Source organism: Sinohyriopsis cumingii, chromosome 16 (genome assembly GCF_028554795.1).
Source record: "Sinohyriopsis cumingii isolate HCF-2022 chromosome 16, ASM2855479v2, whole genome shotgun sequence".
NCBI classification, from domain to species: domain Eukaryota; kingdom Metazoa; phylum Mollusca; class Bivalvia; order Unionida; family Unionidae; genus Sinohyriopsis; species Sinohyriopsis cumingii.
The window spans coordinates 68,117,823-68,135,878 of record NC_142976.1 but is presented as its reverse complement, the minus strand read 5'-3'; the positions used below and the strand labels follow the sequence as shown (position 1 = coordinate 68,135,878).

The window sequence follows — 18,056 nt, the reverse complement described above, 5'->3', positions numbered from 1 at the left end:
CCGTCAGGGGTATAAAACTAAGGGTAAAAAAAGCACCTGATTGGGGGTCAAATAAAAAATGGGGGGGGGTAAAAAATGTACTGACAAATTTTCATCTGACTCGTACTTTTTCAGCTTGAAATAGGATATTGCAACTTGCACAACATTCTCTGTCTCTCACTAAACATACAAATAAACTAACATGCACAATTAACAAACAAATGCACTGTCCATTCAAAAAATAATTTTATTAGTTCATTTTTCTTTTAAAATCATACTTTTAACAGTCTCCTTATAATCTTTTTGAAGCAATATTATAGACCAACACATTACATACAAGCCAATACAAAAAGCCTAATAAATCTTTTTAACCAAATGGCAGATATTTTACTGCCTGTCATAAAATGTGTACTATCATCGGTTTTGTTGTACATCGTCCTAGAACAAATTTATCCAAAAATCAAGGAGGCTAATGATTCATCTTGTTTCTAACAAGTTACACTTGAACTTTAAGATCTTTCTTTTACAGCATCAAAGTTAAAAACCAACAGAATCTGCAATGACCCCCAGACTGTGTAATCCAAATAAATGCATTTGTCTTGGCAAGTTTACTGATTTCTTTGTTGTGAAAGAATGTCTTGGGTTATAATGTTTTCTCCAGATATCTTGTGGTCAATGAGGGCAGACTTAAAAAAAATTATTAAACCCTGTCATGAAAGGATTATTCATTTTTGCATTCTTTGCAATCAAGTGATCAGAAGTCACACCATTAATCCTAATGGATGTGCCATATTCCAGTCAAGGGAATTATTTTCTCCATTTTTTATTAAAGATAGATCTGCTTCTTTCACTTTCTTCACTAATGATTCTTAATGCACAACGTTTTAATCTAGAGATCACTTTCTAGTGCAACAAGCATTGAGGTTAAACATCAAGATGACATCTTGCTGTGCTCAATGGAAATCATGTGAGAGCTCGCAAGATTAGGGGAAGCTACTCCATCATAACATTGCCTATGCTAGTCTGGTTCCTTATTTCGTATATTCCCTGCACTCCGATATATATGAACAGAGGAGCGCAACACAGGGAGTATACAAAGCGGGGGAACCAGTCAATGCCTATGCTTGAAGTATACACGATGCCACCCCTCATCCAATGCATTGGATATTAAATAATCCTGATCGCATTATGCGAATCCTTTGCGTTAAAAAATGCACGGCAACAACAAAATGAGTGCATCAATTTTCTCCAGCATGCATCCTTTACACACAAATGTGCGTAAAGGGAAACACTGAAAATGGCTGCTTTTGCCCAAGGATCTGTACTATTTACATTACATTAACTTAACACACCATCTGCTTTTTATGTGGCAGTATGGCATCACATATCAGACCTTTAAAACAAAAAAATATGTGAAACCAAGACCCTAATTGAAAAGAAGAAAGATACTATAATCTATAGATAGGAAGCATATAATGTGTACTAATCAAAATCAGGTAAAAAGTGCATACCATACAACCAGTAGCATCTTGACATACTCTCCTGTTGAACCAGGAGGTGGGCTAATAAGTACATGTTTTGTCATAGACCACAGAATCTCAGTCTAAAGTAAAGGACCTAACATTTCATCCTCCAACTTAGCTTCCAACTCATTTTCCTTGAATTCATTGGATGAATGGTTGCTAAGATTAATGTCGCTATACTCCAATGAAACAATTTCATATTAAGACTGAGCAGCTAGTGATTCAATCCCTCACCCCCCCCTTCATTTCTTTCACTGTCTAAATTTTGGGATACACATTGGACAATGCATGTGCTTTATTTGATGTGCCAAATATTGAATGATGACCTAATTAACAAGCTCATGTAGATTTACGTTCTTTTGCAAAGCCTCTACCTCTAGCTGAATATCACTAAATAACCCAGATGTTTGCAAAGCCTCTACCTCTAGCTGAATATCACTAAATAACCCAGATGTTTGCAAAGCCTCTACCTCTAGCTGAATATCACTAAATAACCCAGATGTCTGCAAAGCCTCTACCTCTAGCTGAATATCACTAAATAACCCAGATGTCTGCAAAGCCTCTACCTCTAGCTGAATATCACTAAATAACCCAGATGTTTGCAAAGCCTCTACCTCTAGCTGAATATCACTAAATAACCCAGATGTTTGCAAAGCCTCTACCCAATTATAGGTTCTTTTACTTATGTGTTTTTGTGTTACTTGGGGGTGGGCTTTCAGTTGTGATCAGTGAATGATAAAGTCACTTTTATTCAGGAGAATCTTCAAGATGCCACATTATGAAGTCACTAGTGTTTTGGAAGGTACATTTTTACTGATGGATTCACACAACACAAAGCCATAATGTGCTAAGTGTTATGTATTTCCTTCTTGTGAATTAGAGTGGATTCAATTACTGGGTGACATTCAACAGCATAGTTATCTCAAATAAAAAATTTTATATAAAAAAAATTCGTTTGAGAGAAATGATTAACACTTAAGGAACAGCAAAATCAAAAATTGAAAATGACCAAATTTCCATTCAATTTAATAATTATTTAAATATTAGCTTCATTTTTTTTACAACAATTTAAATATTTTTATATTAAATTTTGCACATATCTGGATGCCAAATTTAATGCTGGGAAAAAAAATGTTCGGCTATTTGGATTTCAAGATCCTTGGCATGCACATATAATACGGTAATATTTTTAAATATATATTTTATGTAGATATCAGACTTTCATCCTGAGTATATAAGGAAAGGAAGCACCTGCTTCTGAAGCAAATTTATATGCACAACGGTATTCAAATATCCATTTAACACCATATTCTCTGACATTCCAAATACATACCAAAAAAATCATACAATAGTATTCAAATATCCTTAAAACAGCATATTCTCTGACATTCCAAATACATAAAAAAATCATACAACAGTATTCAAATATCCATTTAACACCATATTCACTGACATTCCAAATACATAAAAAAAAATCATACAATAGTATTCAAATATCCTTAAAACACCATATTCACTGACATTCCAAATACATACAAATAAGAGGGGCCCCGAGTGGCCGAGTGGTCTAAAGCGTTCGCCGTTACGGATCACTGCCATCTCACCTCTGTCTGCGCCGGTTCGAGTCTCAGATTCAGCCAATGTAGATATGTGAGAAAGCATGCCAGTAGCTTCTCGTGGGTCGGTGGTTCTTTCCGGGGTTTTCCCGGGTTCTTCCTCCACCATTAATACTGGCCGCCATATATAGCCTATCGTGTGCTGAAAAATGGCGTTAAACCCCACAACAACACAACAACAACATACAAATAAATCAAACAAAAGAGATAATTTACATACATACTTACAAGAACATTATCTATACAAGCTCCTTTGATTAGATTTAAACTCTAAAGCACTGACAAGAAACAAATTTGCTCTAAACTTTAATAAGGGATGGACACACGGCATAGGAAGAGTAATAGTTTGTGTTTGTAAAACATATTCCCAAACTGCAGACCCCAAATTTAAAAAGATTACGGAACAAGTTTGAATACTGTCAAACTGACATGAAAATCTATTCAGCTACATTACTGATACAGATATGCAAACCAAATTTCATTTGTCTAACTCAAGTGATTTTTGCTTAATTCTACCAACAAAGTTTCCATTATAAAAAGGCAAAGCAAAAGAAATTTATGAAAAAAGTAAAGTTGTTAAAAACTTGATGTAATGGCCTGAAAATCTAATCAGGTAATCTACATAATTATGAATTCAAAACATTCTATCAAATTTTGTTTGTCTACATTAAGTGGTCCTTACTTCATCTGGCAAATAAAGGTTTTGTCAAAAGAATCTGTCCAAAGTTTAAAAAATGTGTAAAAGTTTTAAACAACTGCAGCAATGGCCAACAAATGTTAAATAGGTTATCTACAAGCAGTGGGGCATTTAAAAAATTCCATTTACTGGTATGACAGGGTTGACTAGACTCAGAAGTGTTGTTTCCAGCTCTCTCTTTGTAATGAATACTGGAATTAATTTTGTTTCTTTACAAAAACTTAATTAAGCATTCAAATAACATTTTAATACAAAATTCCACTACAACTTGGATACAGTCTCCACTGGTTTGTTTCGCACAACACCTTCCTGGGCAACAGACATGGCAAGAGTTCCATCCCTTTTCCACACTCGTCCATGGCACAGAGCCCTACCACCACCTAAGGAGAAAGAAACCATATGATTAGTGGTTTATTACCATATGATTAGTGTCAAGGCTAAATGTCTTCTCCAATGAAATCCAGGCTTATCTAACAGTAAGATTCAAACCTGAACTCTTTCAGTCGAAAGTTGTGAACACAAACCACTGAGCCACAGTGACTCCTTCTTTCCATTATTTCCATCTAGCTGCATGAAGAAGAGTACATTGGGTAATCATGCATGGCAATAAAATTGGTTCTACTGAATGACTTTTTCAGAGAAAAGGCTGTGTAGAAGAATGTCTCCAAGTGTTTTATATATTTCATTCTTTTCTATAAATCTATATAATTACACCATGATCTAACTTTGTTGTACACAGTGTGGAAGATTCATATTTCTTTCATGTTGTAGAAATTCAAAAATAAAAACCAGAAAACTGTACTCTGATGTTGATACTGTAAAATGCCCAACCAAGGTTCCTAGGAAATATTCACATAATTAGAACTTTTTTCAAAATAGTGACTAAACTTGATTACATAATGTTTACCTTTAATTTGCATCATGATGTAATATCATAGACACAGTTTGCCAAATTGCAATAAGACTTGCTAACTCAGACAAGACCTTCTCAATAATGCAGTCTTTATTCTACAGTATGTTTGACCAATTTTTAGCAAGGTGTAATGAAATATCATGTACTGCTATTGTCAACCTGGATAAAGGGCATTTGAAAAGTAAAATTATTGTTGTTGTTGTTGTTGTTGTTGTTGTTGTTGTGGGGTTTAACACCATTTTTCAGCACACGATAGGCCATGTATGGTGGCCAGTAGTAATGGTGGAGGAAGAACCCGGGCTAACCCCAGAAAGAACCACCGACCCTCAACAAGCTACTGGCAAGCTTTCTCACATACCCACATTGGCCGAATCCAAGACAGAGGTGAGATGGCAGTGATCCATAATGGAGAGTGCTTTAGACCACTCTGCCACTCGGGGCCCCATAAAATTATTGTCAACTTGGAGCATTTGAAGTTAAAATATATTGTACTGCTATTGTCAACTTGGAGCATTTAAGTTGAAATATATTGCACTGCTACTGTCAACTTCGAGCATTTCAAAAATTAAAAAGTTATCTGATGCTGCAAAGGCAAGATTATAGTCATTACTGTTATTTAATAAACGAAATCTCACACATGATTGTTCATTTGATAAGAAAATTTATCTTTCAAACTCATACAGTAATACAAAAAGCCACTTAATGCAACCATTTCATGGCATGCATATAATATAATTCAACTTTTGTCTTAATTTTTGATACCAAATGGTCACTCATAACATCCTCCATTTAGACTTCTAAAGAATAATTAATTTCATTTCTCAGTCATCAAAAGGATGCAATTTTTTTTTTAAATTATTGTCTCTTAACATTTTGGAATTCATGTGATCATGATATCAGGTTGTCCACACACTGATGATCACAAATTATACTGTGGGATGATTTCTTTTTTGATGTGTTGGAGCATTTCATGTTTTAAAAAATTATTTTCATATAGCCACGAGTCCAAGCGATTCAAAATAAATTAAAAAATGCCAAGTAGTGGTCATTACATAGAAAAGTGTGGAAAAAGTATCCTATTACTAAACAACCATAAAAATAATAAATGAATCAGTGTTTGCAAATTCATCAAATCTGCACGTTTTACAACAAAGACACCTCTTATTAAATGTGCAAGGAAATATGTAAAAGTGACTGAATTTGTTCAACATGAGTCAATTATTGAGATAACATTGGTTTTCCACAAACAAGGCTTCCATCATATGGCGTGATGCTCTGCTAACTGAAAAGAATTACCAGGAATTCAAGATCAGATCATTTCTTCTTTTAATTGCTGAGTGCTGAAACCATGTCTGATACTCATGAATGATAAGATTTTCAAATTAGCTGTTGTGCTGACATATTGGATCTTAAATCTGCACAATTTCACTTAAGACCACCTAAACACCATATGTAGACTATGAGTGAAAACTCCAAGCCAATATGACTTTCTATCATCAGAAGTGTAAAGACTATGAGTAAAAACTCCAAGCCAATATGACTTTCTATTCATCAGAAGTGTAAAGAACTGAAGGGCAGAATTTTGTAGAAATCATAACATGTGGGCCAGGTGTCTTACTTAAAGAGTTACATGATTCTGTACTTCCAAAATGGCTTCAAAGTATTTAATCTATTGTATTGCAGGACTATTGCCAAAGGACATAGGTTGGATACTCCATGGTGAAAAGGTGCAAAGAACCTGGACCTAGGCGGGAAGATTATCAAATGATAGGTGTGTTGACTAATTGGGGATGAGAGAGGCCAAGTCTTCCAGTCTTTTAGGCAGGAAAATGTGTCATTTTTAGTAGTAAGCACACAGAATGATGTTAGTGCTAGCTTTTGAAGGGTAAAGACGTGTTATCTGAGGCAGAATGGAAAGCCTGTGTTGAACAGGGAGTTTTAGCTGTAGGCCAATCCACACCTTAACTTGTAAAAAAAAGGCATTTGAACTGGGTAAAACAAGCCTCTAGGAAGCTCCCAGGGTGCTCACAAGAGATGGCACTGAGAGATTCCTGATGTGTACGCAGTGACAACACAGTAAGATAGATAAAGGAGGACAGAAGATGAAGTAAACCAAGTAAACTCACAGGGTGCACATAAGAGCCACGAAATAGATGGAAAGAAGAGAAATCAATAGCAGATAAGTACTAGGGCCAACATATGAATAGAGACTCTCACACAACAGGACATTAACTTCCATGAAATGAATTAAATGTAAAGTGGCATTTGGTTAACAAGGCCATTACTAATGTCAAAATAGTTTTGAACTGAAGCTTTAGGTTCAAATTGTTATAGAAATTGAAGATTTATGTCCATGAATGATCTGAATTAATCTTTTATATTTGATACTTGTCTATTCAAGGTGATGTATTTAGAGTGTCAGCATTACTCACTGGGCTCGAAGTCATATATTTTAATGCACACCTTATTTATAATACCATAGTTGGGTTGTGACAAGGAGTAACAATACAATTTTAAAGATGGCTGCAGTGGTGGCCAAACTGGATGTCAGATCAGTACTATTTTCATTTTGGACCAACTAGACATCATCAGAATTTCTTTTAGTGAAAAGACTATGCTAATCGGACTATCCAGAAAGGAGGATAACATGTTTTTTAAAATGGATACTGTGGCAGCAATACTAGATGCATGAGTGGCACCATTTTCATTTAGGACCAAGCAGACCAAAAAGATGTGAAAATCCTTCATTCAGGAGTAGTGATAAGAAGATTTTCATGATGGTCATTGTGGCAGCCATATTAAATGTCCTTGGACCAACATGACTTTCCATTTAGAGTAGTGATAACGTGATTTGTAGATGGCTGCCATGGCGGTCATGTTGGATGTCAGATTGGCACCATTTTCATTTAGGACCAACTATGAATTTTAAGTAGTCTTTTATAGAAAATCCTATGCTGACATAACAGTGCATTCAGGAAGGTAGCAATAACCATCAGCCATATTGGTTTTCCAAGCATCACCATGTTCATTTAGGACCACCTAGATCATGACATGAATGTATGCATAATGTTTCATGGCAATCCTCAAAATAGCTGAGGGGCAGTAAAGGTAATAAACTTGTGCTGATGGATGGATGACTGACACATGTCAGCACATAAGCTCTTCTGGTATATGATTAGTAGAGTTCTCCAAGGTAGCCAATTTATGGTAGGTAAAAATAAAAACTTGAAGATTTCATCTGTCTCATTAACTTTTTCTGACTTTATCATATTCTCTCACAGAACAATTGTTGCCATTTGTTACAGCTCTATGGTCATAAACTAAGCAACAGAAAGAAGAAAAACCAATTTTTTTTTAAAAACTTAACATACACTGAATTATCAAACTTCTAACAGGAAAATTAAAGAGGAACATGCAGTATTACAAACTGAATACAAAATAATCCAAAAAAGTTCTATTAAAGTACAAAAGAATAAAATATTCTGAATTAATTTCAAAATGGCATTGCCCAGAACTTCTTTTAATAATTAACCATAGTCCAGGAATAATATTTTAATCTTATGAGCACTCTGTAAAACCAATGAATAATCCAAACAAATGTTTCCTCTCAAATAATATATAAATGCAACATTAAATATGTCTGAAGATTGATGTTACAACAAGAATATAAGAAATAAGACTGACTAAAAATGTCTAGCTCCATGTACTTATTTATATACAAGCACATGGCGGGTAGCACATTTTGCTACTACTATCTATATGACTATTTGCAAATATCCTACATCATTAAAGAACCCACCAGACCTAAACCATCCAATGAGAAATAGCTTAATTCTAAGAATCCATCAGACCCCACCAGCCAATGAGAAATTACACCAAAGTTGTCAATAGGCTTTTTAAAATTTATATTATTATTATTGATTGTAAACACCAATGTCAGCAACTATTTATACAGTCTATGTAATCTAGACTCTTAGTATCTTAAAAATGAATTTGATGCCTTTATACAAAAATTACACATAATATATTATAGACACAATGGATATACATAACATATTATGGAACTTGTACAAGAATTTTTGTTGTTTATTATCTAATAAGAATACCATCAGTAGCACATTACACACTTGCCAAATATTTAAAGTTATCTATGGAGGAACAAGTCAATGGATCTCAATTACTTGGACATTTGGTCAGGTATGCAGTCCTGAAATCAAGTTACTATGTAGAAATTGCTATTTTCTTATTTGACTTATCAAGACCATGACTTATGACCTCTAGATCTCTAGAATATAAAAGTCTGTTTTACTACCCTAAGTTCAAGACATCCAAAGTCTGGTCTAAACATTTACTCAAAAATAAATGTTACACGGCAAAACCCATTCTTTCTTTGAGTCACAAATACACTAGCCTTTGACCTTTTGATGCCAAAATCAATTCTTCCATGTCTCAAGTGCATGCCATCCACAAATTTAAGGTACATAGTCTCGAACTAAATTTGTATTGCAAAAACCGTTTTTCTCCCTTGAGTCACAGTGAACTCGACTTATGACATTTCCACACCGTTATCTTCCTTGCCCAACATGCAAGCCATCCACAATGTGTGTTCCATGTCTGTGTTCTAAAATTAATGTTATGGTGTGGAAACCATCTTCATTTGGTCCAGTTCTGTCCTGCTGAACTAATGATATGGTGCACAAATGATATTTTCTTAGTTTAGTCCAGATAACTGATAAACAACTATGTTATTGTGCAAAAGCATTTATCTTATTGCAAACACTGTAAACATGATGTCTAAACTTTTGAGTCTGAAATCAACCCCATGTACAAACTATCTGCAAAGATTGGTCCCAGTGTGTGATGTAGAACTAATGTTTGGTCCCAGTATGTATGTACCACTAATGTTACTATGAAGAAACTGTGCTCTTCTTTCAGTCAGTGACCTTGATCTTTCACCTTTTGACCCCCAAATCAAAGGGTTTCTTCCTTACCCCAAGTGCAAGCTATCTCCACAATTTTATCCAAGCATGTGATGTAGAATTTAGGTTATTGTGCTGAAACCATGGTTCTTCTTACTGTAACAGTGACCTTCACCTTTAACCTTCTGCCCCTTCCCCAACAGACTTTTTCCTTATTGGGATTGTAAGCTGTCCACATAGTTTCATGACAGTAAATGCTATAGAACTGAAGTTATTGCGCCACAAAAAAGCTCATAGAAAGATGTACGTAATCTAACAGGACATGCATCTATGCTGCAATTTTCATATGGCAGGATGACTCAAACTGACATGCATCCACACTACAATTTTCATGATATGGCAGGATGACTCACACTGACATGCATCCACACTGCAATTTTCATATGGCAGGATGACTCACACTGACATGCATCCACACTGCAATTTTCATGATATGGCAGGATGACTCAAACTGACATGCATCCACACTACAATTTTCATGATATTGCAGGATGACTCACACTGACATGCATCCACACTACAATTTTCATGATATGGCAGGATGACTCACACTGACATGCAACGACATTGCAATTTTCATGATATGGCAGGATGACTCACACTGACATGCATCCACACTGCACATAGAAAGATGTACATAATCACACAGTCATAGCATTCTATGTGCTTCCAAAATGGCAGGCATAAAACATGAGACAGAAGTCACAATGACATCATTTTATGTCCTACCTTTCCAAGAGTTCATAGCATTATGATATACAAAAGTAAAATGGGATGTCATATCAATGACATCATATTGTAATGATCATGTCATTACAAGCCATTAAAGAAACATCGGTTTTACAAACATGGCCAACCTTAAGCAAACTTTAGAGACACTATTTTAATACTTACAATGGAATATGACCCAAGTGAATATGGGAATTACACTTTTTTAATACTTACAATGGAATATTACCTTAGTGAATATGGGAATTATACTATTTTAATATTTACAATGGAATATTACCCTAGTGACTATGGGAATTACACTACACCACTCCCTTGATAACTCGCACCCTGACAACTTGTGAACCCACTTATAACGTGAGGTCAGGCGTGGATTGAAATTTTTTTAAACCAGAAAATACCACAAAAAAAACTGAGCCATATTTCATGAACTTGAAAACAAATCGCGTTTATAACTGGTAACTAAAACATTGATATATCGCTTGTTTTATGGTCGAAAATGGTAGACCTGGAAACTTTAACATTTTGAAATTATCAACTTTTAATAAGAAGTCGTTACATTTTCTTTCCAAACGACATTTTCAGTACACCATAATTAAAGTTATTCAAGGGCATTTCTATCAGTGAAAATGACATTTACGCCTAGTGTAGGCAATACATTAATATTTAAATGCCAATTCAATAATTTTTGTTAAGTGAAATTTGTGTTTTATTCTATCTTTTAGTTTCACTTAAGCATAATCATCATAAAAGTTGTCAATCTACCGTAACAGCTATGTCCACAAGCATTTATTTGAGAACCTAATTAAGTGCCGACTGTGTTTTGATAACTGACCTGTAGAAGTATTTGTTGTGTTGTTGCAATGAATTAACAGCTGGCCTCCTTTGTATTAGGCCCAATCATGTTAATTATGTCTTTTGAATCAAATAAAGGAGGTGGAATATATATAAGAAAGTTAAAAGGCACGCAAATCCTACATACTTAAAATCTAGCGGTCCCGGTCGTATGTCAGGTGAACTCACTTCAGTTGATCAATCGAACACTGTTATAAATTTTATTGTGTACGTAAGATAAACTACCTTAAATTAACAAATTCCTTCATAATCGTGATCAAAGATAGCAAGGCAACCAAGCGAAATGAATACCACATAAAATAAAGAGCTTGGTTTCACAGATATGGACCATTGTGGGCAAGCGATTTTCTGAGAATTTCTGAACTGGCACTTTGAGATATCCTCAAGGATGATAAGAAGTTTCATTATTACTTTCAATGAAATCATGACATCAATACTGTACTAATTGAACAATACAAAAATTGAGTTTCGACGTAGGTGACTGTCTCACAAAATAAATGTCAGTAGTTTTTGAAAAAAAGGAATCTTATTTGGTGGTATATCAACTGATAGTCTAGTTTCCAGCTACTCTGACTCCCAACTTACTAATATACTATTTAATACCACTCTGAGAACCAGACTAATCAACAAAACAAAAAGCAGTGATGTAATACATGTTTCTGTGTACACATGATGGTTGTTGAAACCAGCTGGAATGATATTTTACATGTTGGAAATTTTGAAAATAAATGTTATTTATACAGAATAACGAACAACTTCATCAGAAAAAGCGTGTTATTATCAATTATTATCAATGTGATTGGAAAAGGAGGATTCAGTCATTAAACAGCCCAGTTCCCTATCCCTACCCCCACAATTTTCTTGATATATGAGCGAATTTTTTTTATTTCTGGAGGTCCCTCGATAACTCGCACCCTCGCTTATAATGTGGTCTATGTTTGTGGCCTCCACTGTGTGCGAGTTATCAAGGGAGAGTGTATTTTAATACTTACAATGGAATACAACCATAGTGACTGTGGGAATTACAGTACTTTTAATACTTACCATGGAATAGGACTGTAGTGACTATGGGAATTCCACTATTTTAATATTTACAAAGGAATATGACCCTAGTGACTATGGGAATTACACTATTTTAATACTTACAATGGAATATGACCCTTGTGACTATGGAAATTGCACTATTTTAATACTTACAATGAAATATGACCCTAGTGACTATGGGAATTACACTATTTTAGTACTACAATGGAATATGACCCTAGTGACTAAGGGACTTACACTATTTTAATACTTACAATGGAATACTACCCTAGTGACTATGGGAATTCCACCATTTTAATACTTACAATGGAATACGACCCTAGTGACTATGGGAATTCCACCATTTTAATACTTACAATGGAATATGACCCTAGTGTCTATGGGAATTCCACTATTTTAATACTTATAATGGAATATGACCCTAGTGTCTATGGGAATTCCACTATTTTAATACTTATAATGGAATATGACCCTAGTGTCTATGGGAATTCCACTATTTTAATACTTATAATGGAATATTACCCTAGTGACTATGGGAATTACAATATTTTAATACTTACAATGGAATATGACCCTAGTGACTATGGGAATTCCACTATTTTAATACTTACAATGGAATACGACCCTAGTGTCTATGGGAATTCCACTATTTTAATACTTATAATGGAATATGACCCTAGTGTCTATGGGAATTCCACTATTTTAATACTTATAATGGAATATGACCCTAGTGTCTATGGGAATTCCACTATTTTAATACTTATAATGGAATATTACCCTAGTGACTATGGGAATTACAATATTTTAATACTTACAATGGAATATGACCCTAGTGACTATGGGAATTCCACTATTTTAATACTTACAATGGAATATGACCCTAGTGACTATGGGATTTATGCTATTTTAAAACTTACAATGGAATAAGACCCTAGTGACTATGGAAATTACCCTATTTTAATACTTACAATAGAATACTACCCTAGCGACTATGGGAAATACACTATTTTAATACTTACAATAGAATATTACCCTAGCGACTATGGGAAATACACTATTTTAATGCTTACAATGGAATATGACCCTAGTGACTATGGGAATTACACTATATTAATACTTACAATGGAATATTACCCTAGTGACTATGGGAATTATAGTGTTGCATGTAGAACTTGGTATCCTTAACAGACTTTGTCTGCAGCAGACAGCAGACTTTTACCCTTTTCTACCTACCACACTGTGGACTGAAGATTTCATACAACATCCACTCATCTACTCGAAATGGAGCATGAAACCATATTGTGTGATCGAGGGAGGTCATGAAAGTCGTCTCATAGTTCTTGCCCCCTGGCTGCAGGGCAACTCCGAGCAATGAATAATCAGACAGGTAAGCAGCCACACATTGGTGTACTTTATTATCATCACCTGGACAAAACAAAGAAATATTATATAGTCAAACTTGTTGATGATAACCACCAAAAGAAAGTTAGAAAAATTAACTAATCACACAAAACTTCACCATCCAACTTTATCATAAAAAACCTGTCAATTGGGTTATGCATTTTTTCAAAGCAGGATGTCTGCTTGTTGAAAATAATTAATTTCAAAAGCAACTGTGTGAAATTCCATAGTACAGCGTTATTAAAAAGAATTTATTTTTTTAATATAAATAATCTGGAAGGAAACCAGTAAATCACTAAAAGATAATGCTAATACACTTCTCCCTTCTTTTATCATGCCCAGATAATTTGCAGACCTGCTTATGATGCAGTGGTAGGTGTGGATTACATTTTTGCTTTTAAGAAATACCCTCATATTAGGCCTCATTTGCTGAATGTGAACAGAACTACAATAAAAACTGGCAATTAGAGATTGATATATTACTTGTTTTATTATCTGTGCCTGGAATAAAATGTTTATTCAAAAATCAAGAATTTTCACAACTGGCAAATATTTTGTTTCATTAGATGCTTAAGTGTGAACAATATAGACTTATTTATGAAATAATTTTCATGTTTTGTTTCATAACCTATATTTTCACATGTGAAAAACATCAGCTTGTATTTTCACAAATGAAAAATGTATCCTTATATTTTTGCATGTGAAAATATATTTCCCATCATATCATAAGATGCTTGATGATGTGTGTGTGGCTACAAAATTATACCTGCAATAATAAATACAAGTACTTTGTAAGCTAGAACAAATAAATGGATACGGCCTTACATTTCAGACAAGGAAATTTATCTTTGATAAAGAAATTTGATCAGATGCTGTTCACATCTCTAACAACATTTCGCCTTTATTCCTTGACAACAATGAAAAACCTGCTGTGATGCATTGCTGAATCCGACTCACTTCATTTTCACATAGGATCAAATAGTTTACAAAATGACAAAATGGTCATTTACTGCGATAGATTTAAGTCAACCAAGTCCTACCACTGTATGAAGTGATGTGTATGTGTATATATATATATATATATATATATATATATATATATATATATATATATATATATATATATGAATGATCAGCCTATTAAAGTGAGGTGAATTTACTAAAAAGGGTGGGGTAAGCATGTTGTCCCAGTAAGTCTAATCTTCTAAATGTAGATTCAGGAGCAAGTTTGGTATCTAATAAAAAGAAAAGTTTCTTTTCCTATGTTTATACCTGATAAATTTCATATTAAGGTACCAAATCCTAGGGGGCCCCTGAGTGGCCGAGTGGTCTAAAGCGCTCTCCATTACAGATCACTGCCATCTCACCTCTGTCTGCATCGGTTCGAGTCTTGGATTCAGCCAATGTGAGTATGTGAGAAAGCTTGCCAGTACCTTCTCATGGGTCGGTGGTTCTTTCTTGGCTTTTCCCGGGTTCTTCCTCCACCATTAATACTGGCCGCCATGTATAGCCTATCGTGTGCTGAAAAAATGGCATTAAACCCTACAACTGGATCCTATATATTTTAACTTGTGGCTTTGTCACTTATTCAAATATCATGTTTTCAGTACCACATGATGAAATATATCCAGTATTAACATAGGAAAAGAAAACAGCCTCTGTTTATTTTCTTTTTTTTTAAAAAGATGAAAACAATTCTCAGTACACTGTAAATAACAACATATAATGAAACAGTAATCACTTAAATTATTAGTAATACCGACTTGAAGAAATACCAATTATATAACAAAATTTAGAGAGCCATGCCACATTGTGCTATATCCAGATTCATGTTATAATGGAGCATGCTATAGCATGGTCACATTGTATGATGTTTTGATATTCTACTGGTGGAAGTGTTGGATGCATTGTAAGAATCATTAAAAAGATGACCTGCATTGTATTGTCACATTAATGATTCTGCCTCAAGATGTTATAGCATGAAACGAATAATTTTTAGAAAATCAAGATTATATAGTCCTCTAATTGAACACAGCATGTTCTAAAAACCTTTTATCTAATGGAAAATTTGATTCTAGAAGGTTCTCAATGTTTACAAGATAAAATCTTTGTTACAACTAAAATGTCTGTTACTAAAACTTAAAAAAACCCATAGTAAAGACAATGTCCTTGACTCCGACAAAGATAATAATTCTAATAGTTAACCCCTACTCATTGAGAAAAAATTACAGTGGTTCCTTGACTTACGAGTGTCCCAACTAACGAGTTTTTCAAGATATGAGCTGTCTCTCGGCCTAATTTTTGCTTTGAGTTGAGAGTTAAAATTCGGGTTATGAGCCAGCTTCAGATACCCCACAGCTAGATGGCGCAGCAAACGCCACAGTGAACGTCGCAACATCCGCCCAGCATATCGTGTCTCACTCGTTCACTTTAAGTGGTTAGCTCGCAGTGGAAGCATCAGTGTTGTACTCGCATTTGTGCTTGCAGTTATTTTGCAAAACTTCGTTTTTCCAACCATGGATCCAAAGAAAGAGAGTGCGAAGGACAGTGCTGAGAAGAAGCGGATGAGGTGCATTGAATTAAAGAAAGAAATTATCGAAAAACATGACCAAGGTGTGCATGTAGTCGACTTGGTGAAGCAGTACGAGCGTAGCACTTCTATGATCTGCACCATACTGAAGCAAAATGAGTCGATAAAGGCTATAACGCCAGCCAAGGGTGTTAAAATAATTTCTAAACAGTGGACATCTATCCACGAAAATATGGAGAAGCTGCTGATGGTGTGGTTGACAGAGAAACAGCTCGCAGGAGATACTGTGACGGAGGCGTTAATCTGCGAGAAGGCACGAGCTATTTACGCTGATTTGCTGCAGCAGACCCCAGGCACTTCAACAGACGAGGCATCAGGCAAGCCGTTTAAAGCCAGTCGGGGCTGGTTCAAGAATTTTAAAAAGAGGACCGGCATTCACTCTGTTCTCAGGCATGGTGAGGCAGCGAGCGCGGATATGAAGGCAGCTGAGGATTACCTCAAAACTTTTGCTGGAATTATAGCAGTAGACGGATGCATCCCCCAGCAAGTCTTCAACTGTGATGAAACAGGACTCTTCTGGAAGAAGATGCCAAGGAGGACTTATATAATGGCAGAGGAGAAGAGGATGCCAGGCCACAAACCCATGAAGGATAGGCTAACCCTCACACTGTGCGCCAATGCGAGCGGCGACTGCAAGATTAAGCTGCTGCTCGTTTATCATTCAGAAAACCCTAGAGCCTTTAAGTCACATAAGATTCTGAAAGAAAAACTGCAGGTTATGTGGAGGGCAAACCCTAGGGTATGGGTCACCAGGCAGTTTTTTGTGGAGTGGGTGAATTTGGTCTTTGGTCCTGACGTTAAGAAATATCTCCAGGAAAATAACCTACCCCTGCAAGCCCTTCTCATCCTGGACAATGCACCTGCTCACCCACCTAACCTCGAAGATGACATCCTTGAAGAGTTCAAGTTTATAAAGGTTCTCTACCTTCCACCCAACACCACCCTTATCCTGCAGCCCATGGACCAGCAGGTGATTTCTAATTTCAAGAAGCTCTTCACCAAGCACCTGTTCCGCCGCTGCTTTGTGGTGATGGAGAGCACAAACCTCACCCTTCGAGAGTTTGGAAGGACCACTATAACATTCTGATATGCCTCAGAATTATCAATATGGCCTGGCAGGGTGTTACAAAGAGGACCTTGACCTCTGTGTGGAAGAAGCTGTGACCTGAGGTTGTGTCTGAAACGGACTCTGAAAGACTCAAACCCAAAGCGGCAGTGGTGGTGAAGATTGTATCCCTCAGCAAGTCCATGGGCCTGGACATGAATGAAGGTGACATCAACGAGCTCATCGAGGAGCACTCCGAGGAACTGACAATGGAGGAGCTAAAGGATCTACAGACACAGCAGCACATGGAGGTTTTGCAGGAAATAGGTGACGCAGAGGAGGTTATCTCTACAAGTGAGATAAAGGAAATGTTGGGAATGTGGGAGAAACTTTCAGACTTTATTCAAAAGAAACACCCAGAAAAAGTTGCAACTGGGTGTGCAACGGCGCTATTTAATGACACTTGCCTAACTCATTTCAGAAACATTCTGAAACAGAGGATGAAACAGACCTCATTGGACAGGTTTTTATCAAAAACCCCTGCAGATGAAGTGAGGAAAGCGTGGCAAAAAGGGCAAAAATCAGCAAATAAGATTCAGTTATTCACTTCAGCCTTTCTCCTCCACCTCCGTCAGCATCTTCAAGTCGTCTGATCTCCAAGGTAAATGCTGTACATTATACTTAA

General features: G+C 35.7%; 1 protein-coding gene across 1 annotated transcript in view; it reads right to left on the bottom strand.

Moving 5' to 3' along the window:
* Positions 1-208: 208 nt before the first annotated feature.
* The window catches only part of LOC149780721 (acyl-coenzyme A thioesterase 8-like), a 35,763-nt gene continuing 17,915 nt past the window's right edge, over positions 209-18,056 (bottom strand). Inside the window, exons 5-6 of the mRNA XM_089937772.1 lie at positions 13,569-13,760; positions 209-4,195 (exon numbers count right to left, since the gene is read on the bottom strand). Coding sequence (XP_089793898.1) covers positions 4,077-4,195; positions 13,569-13,760 — 311 coding nt within the window. The 3' untranslated portion in view covers positions 209-4,076. The remainder of the gene's footprint in view (positions 4,196-13,568; positions 13,761-18,056) is intronic.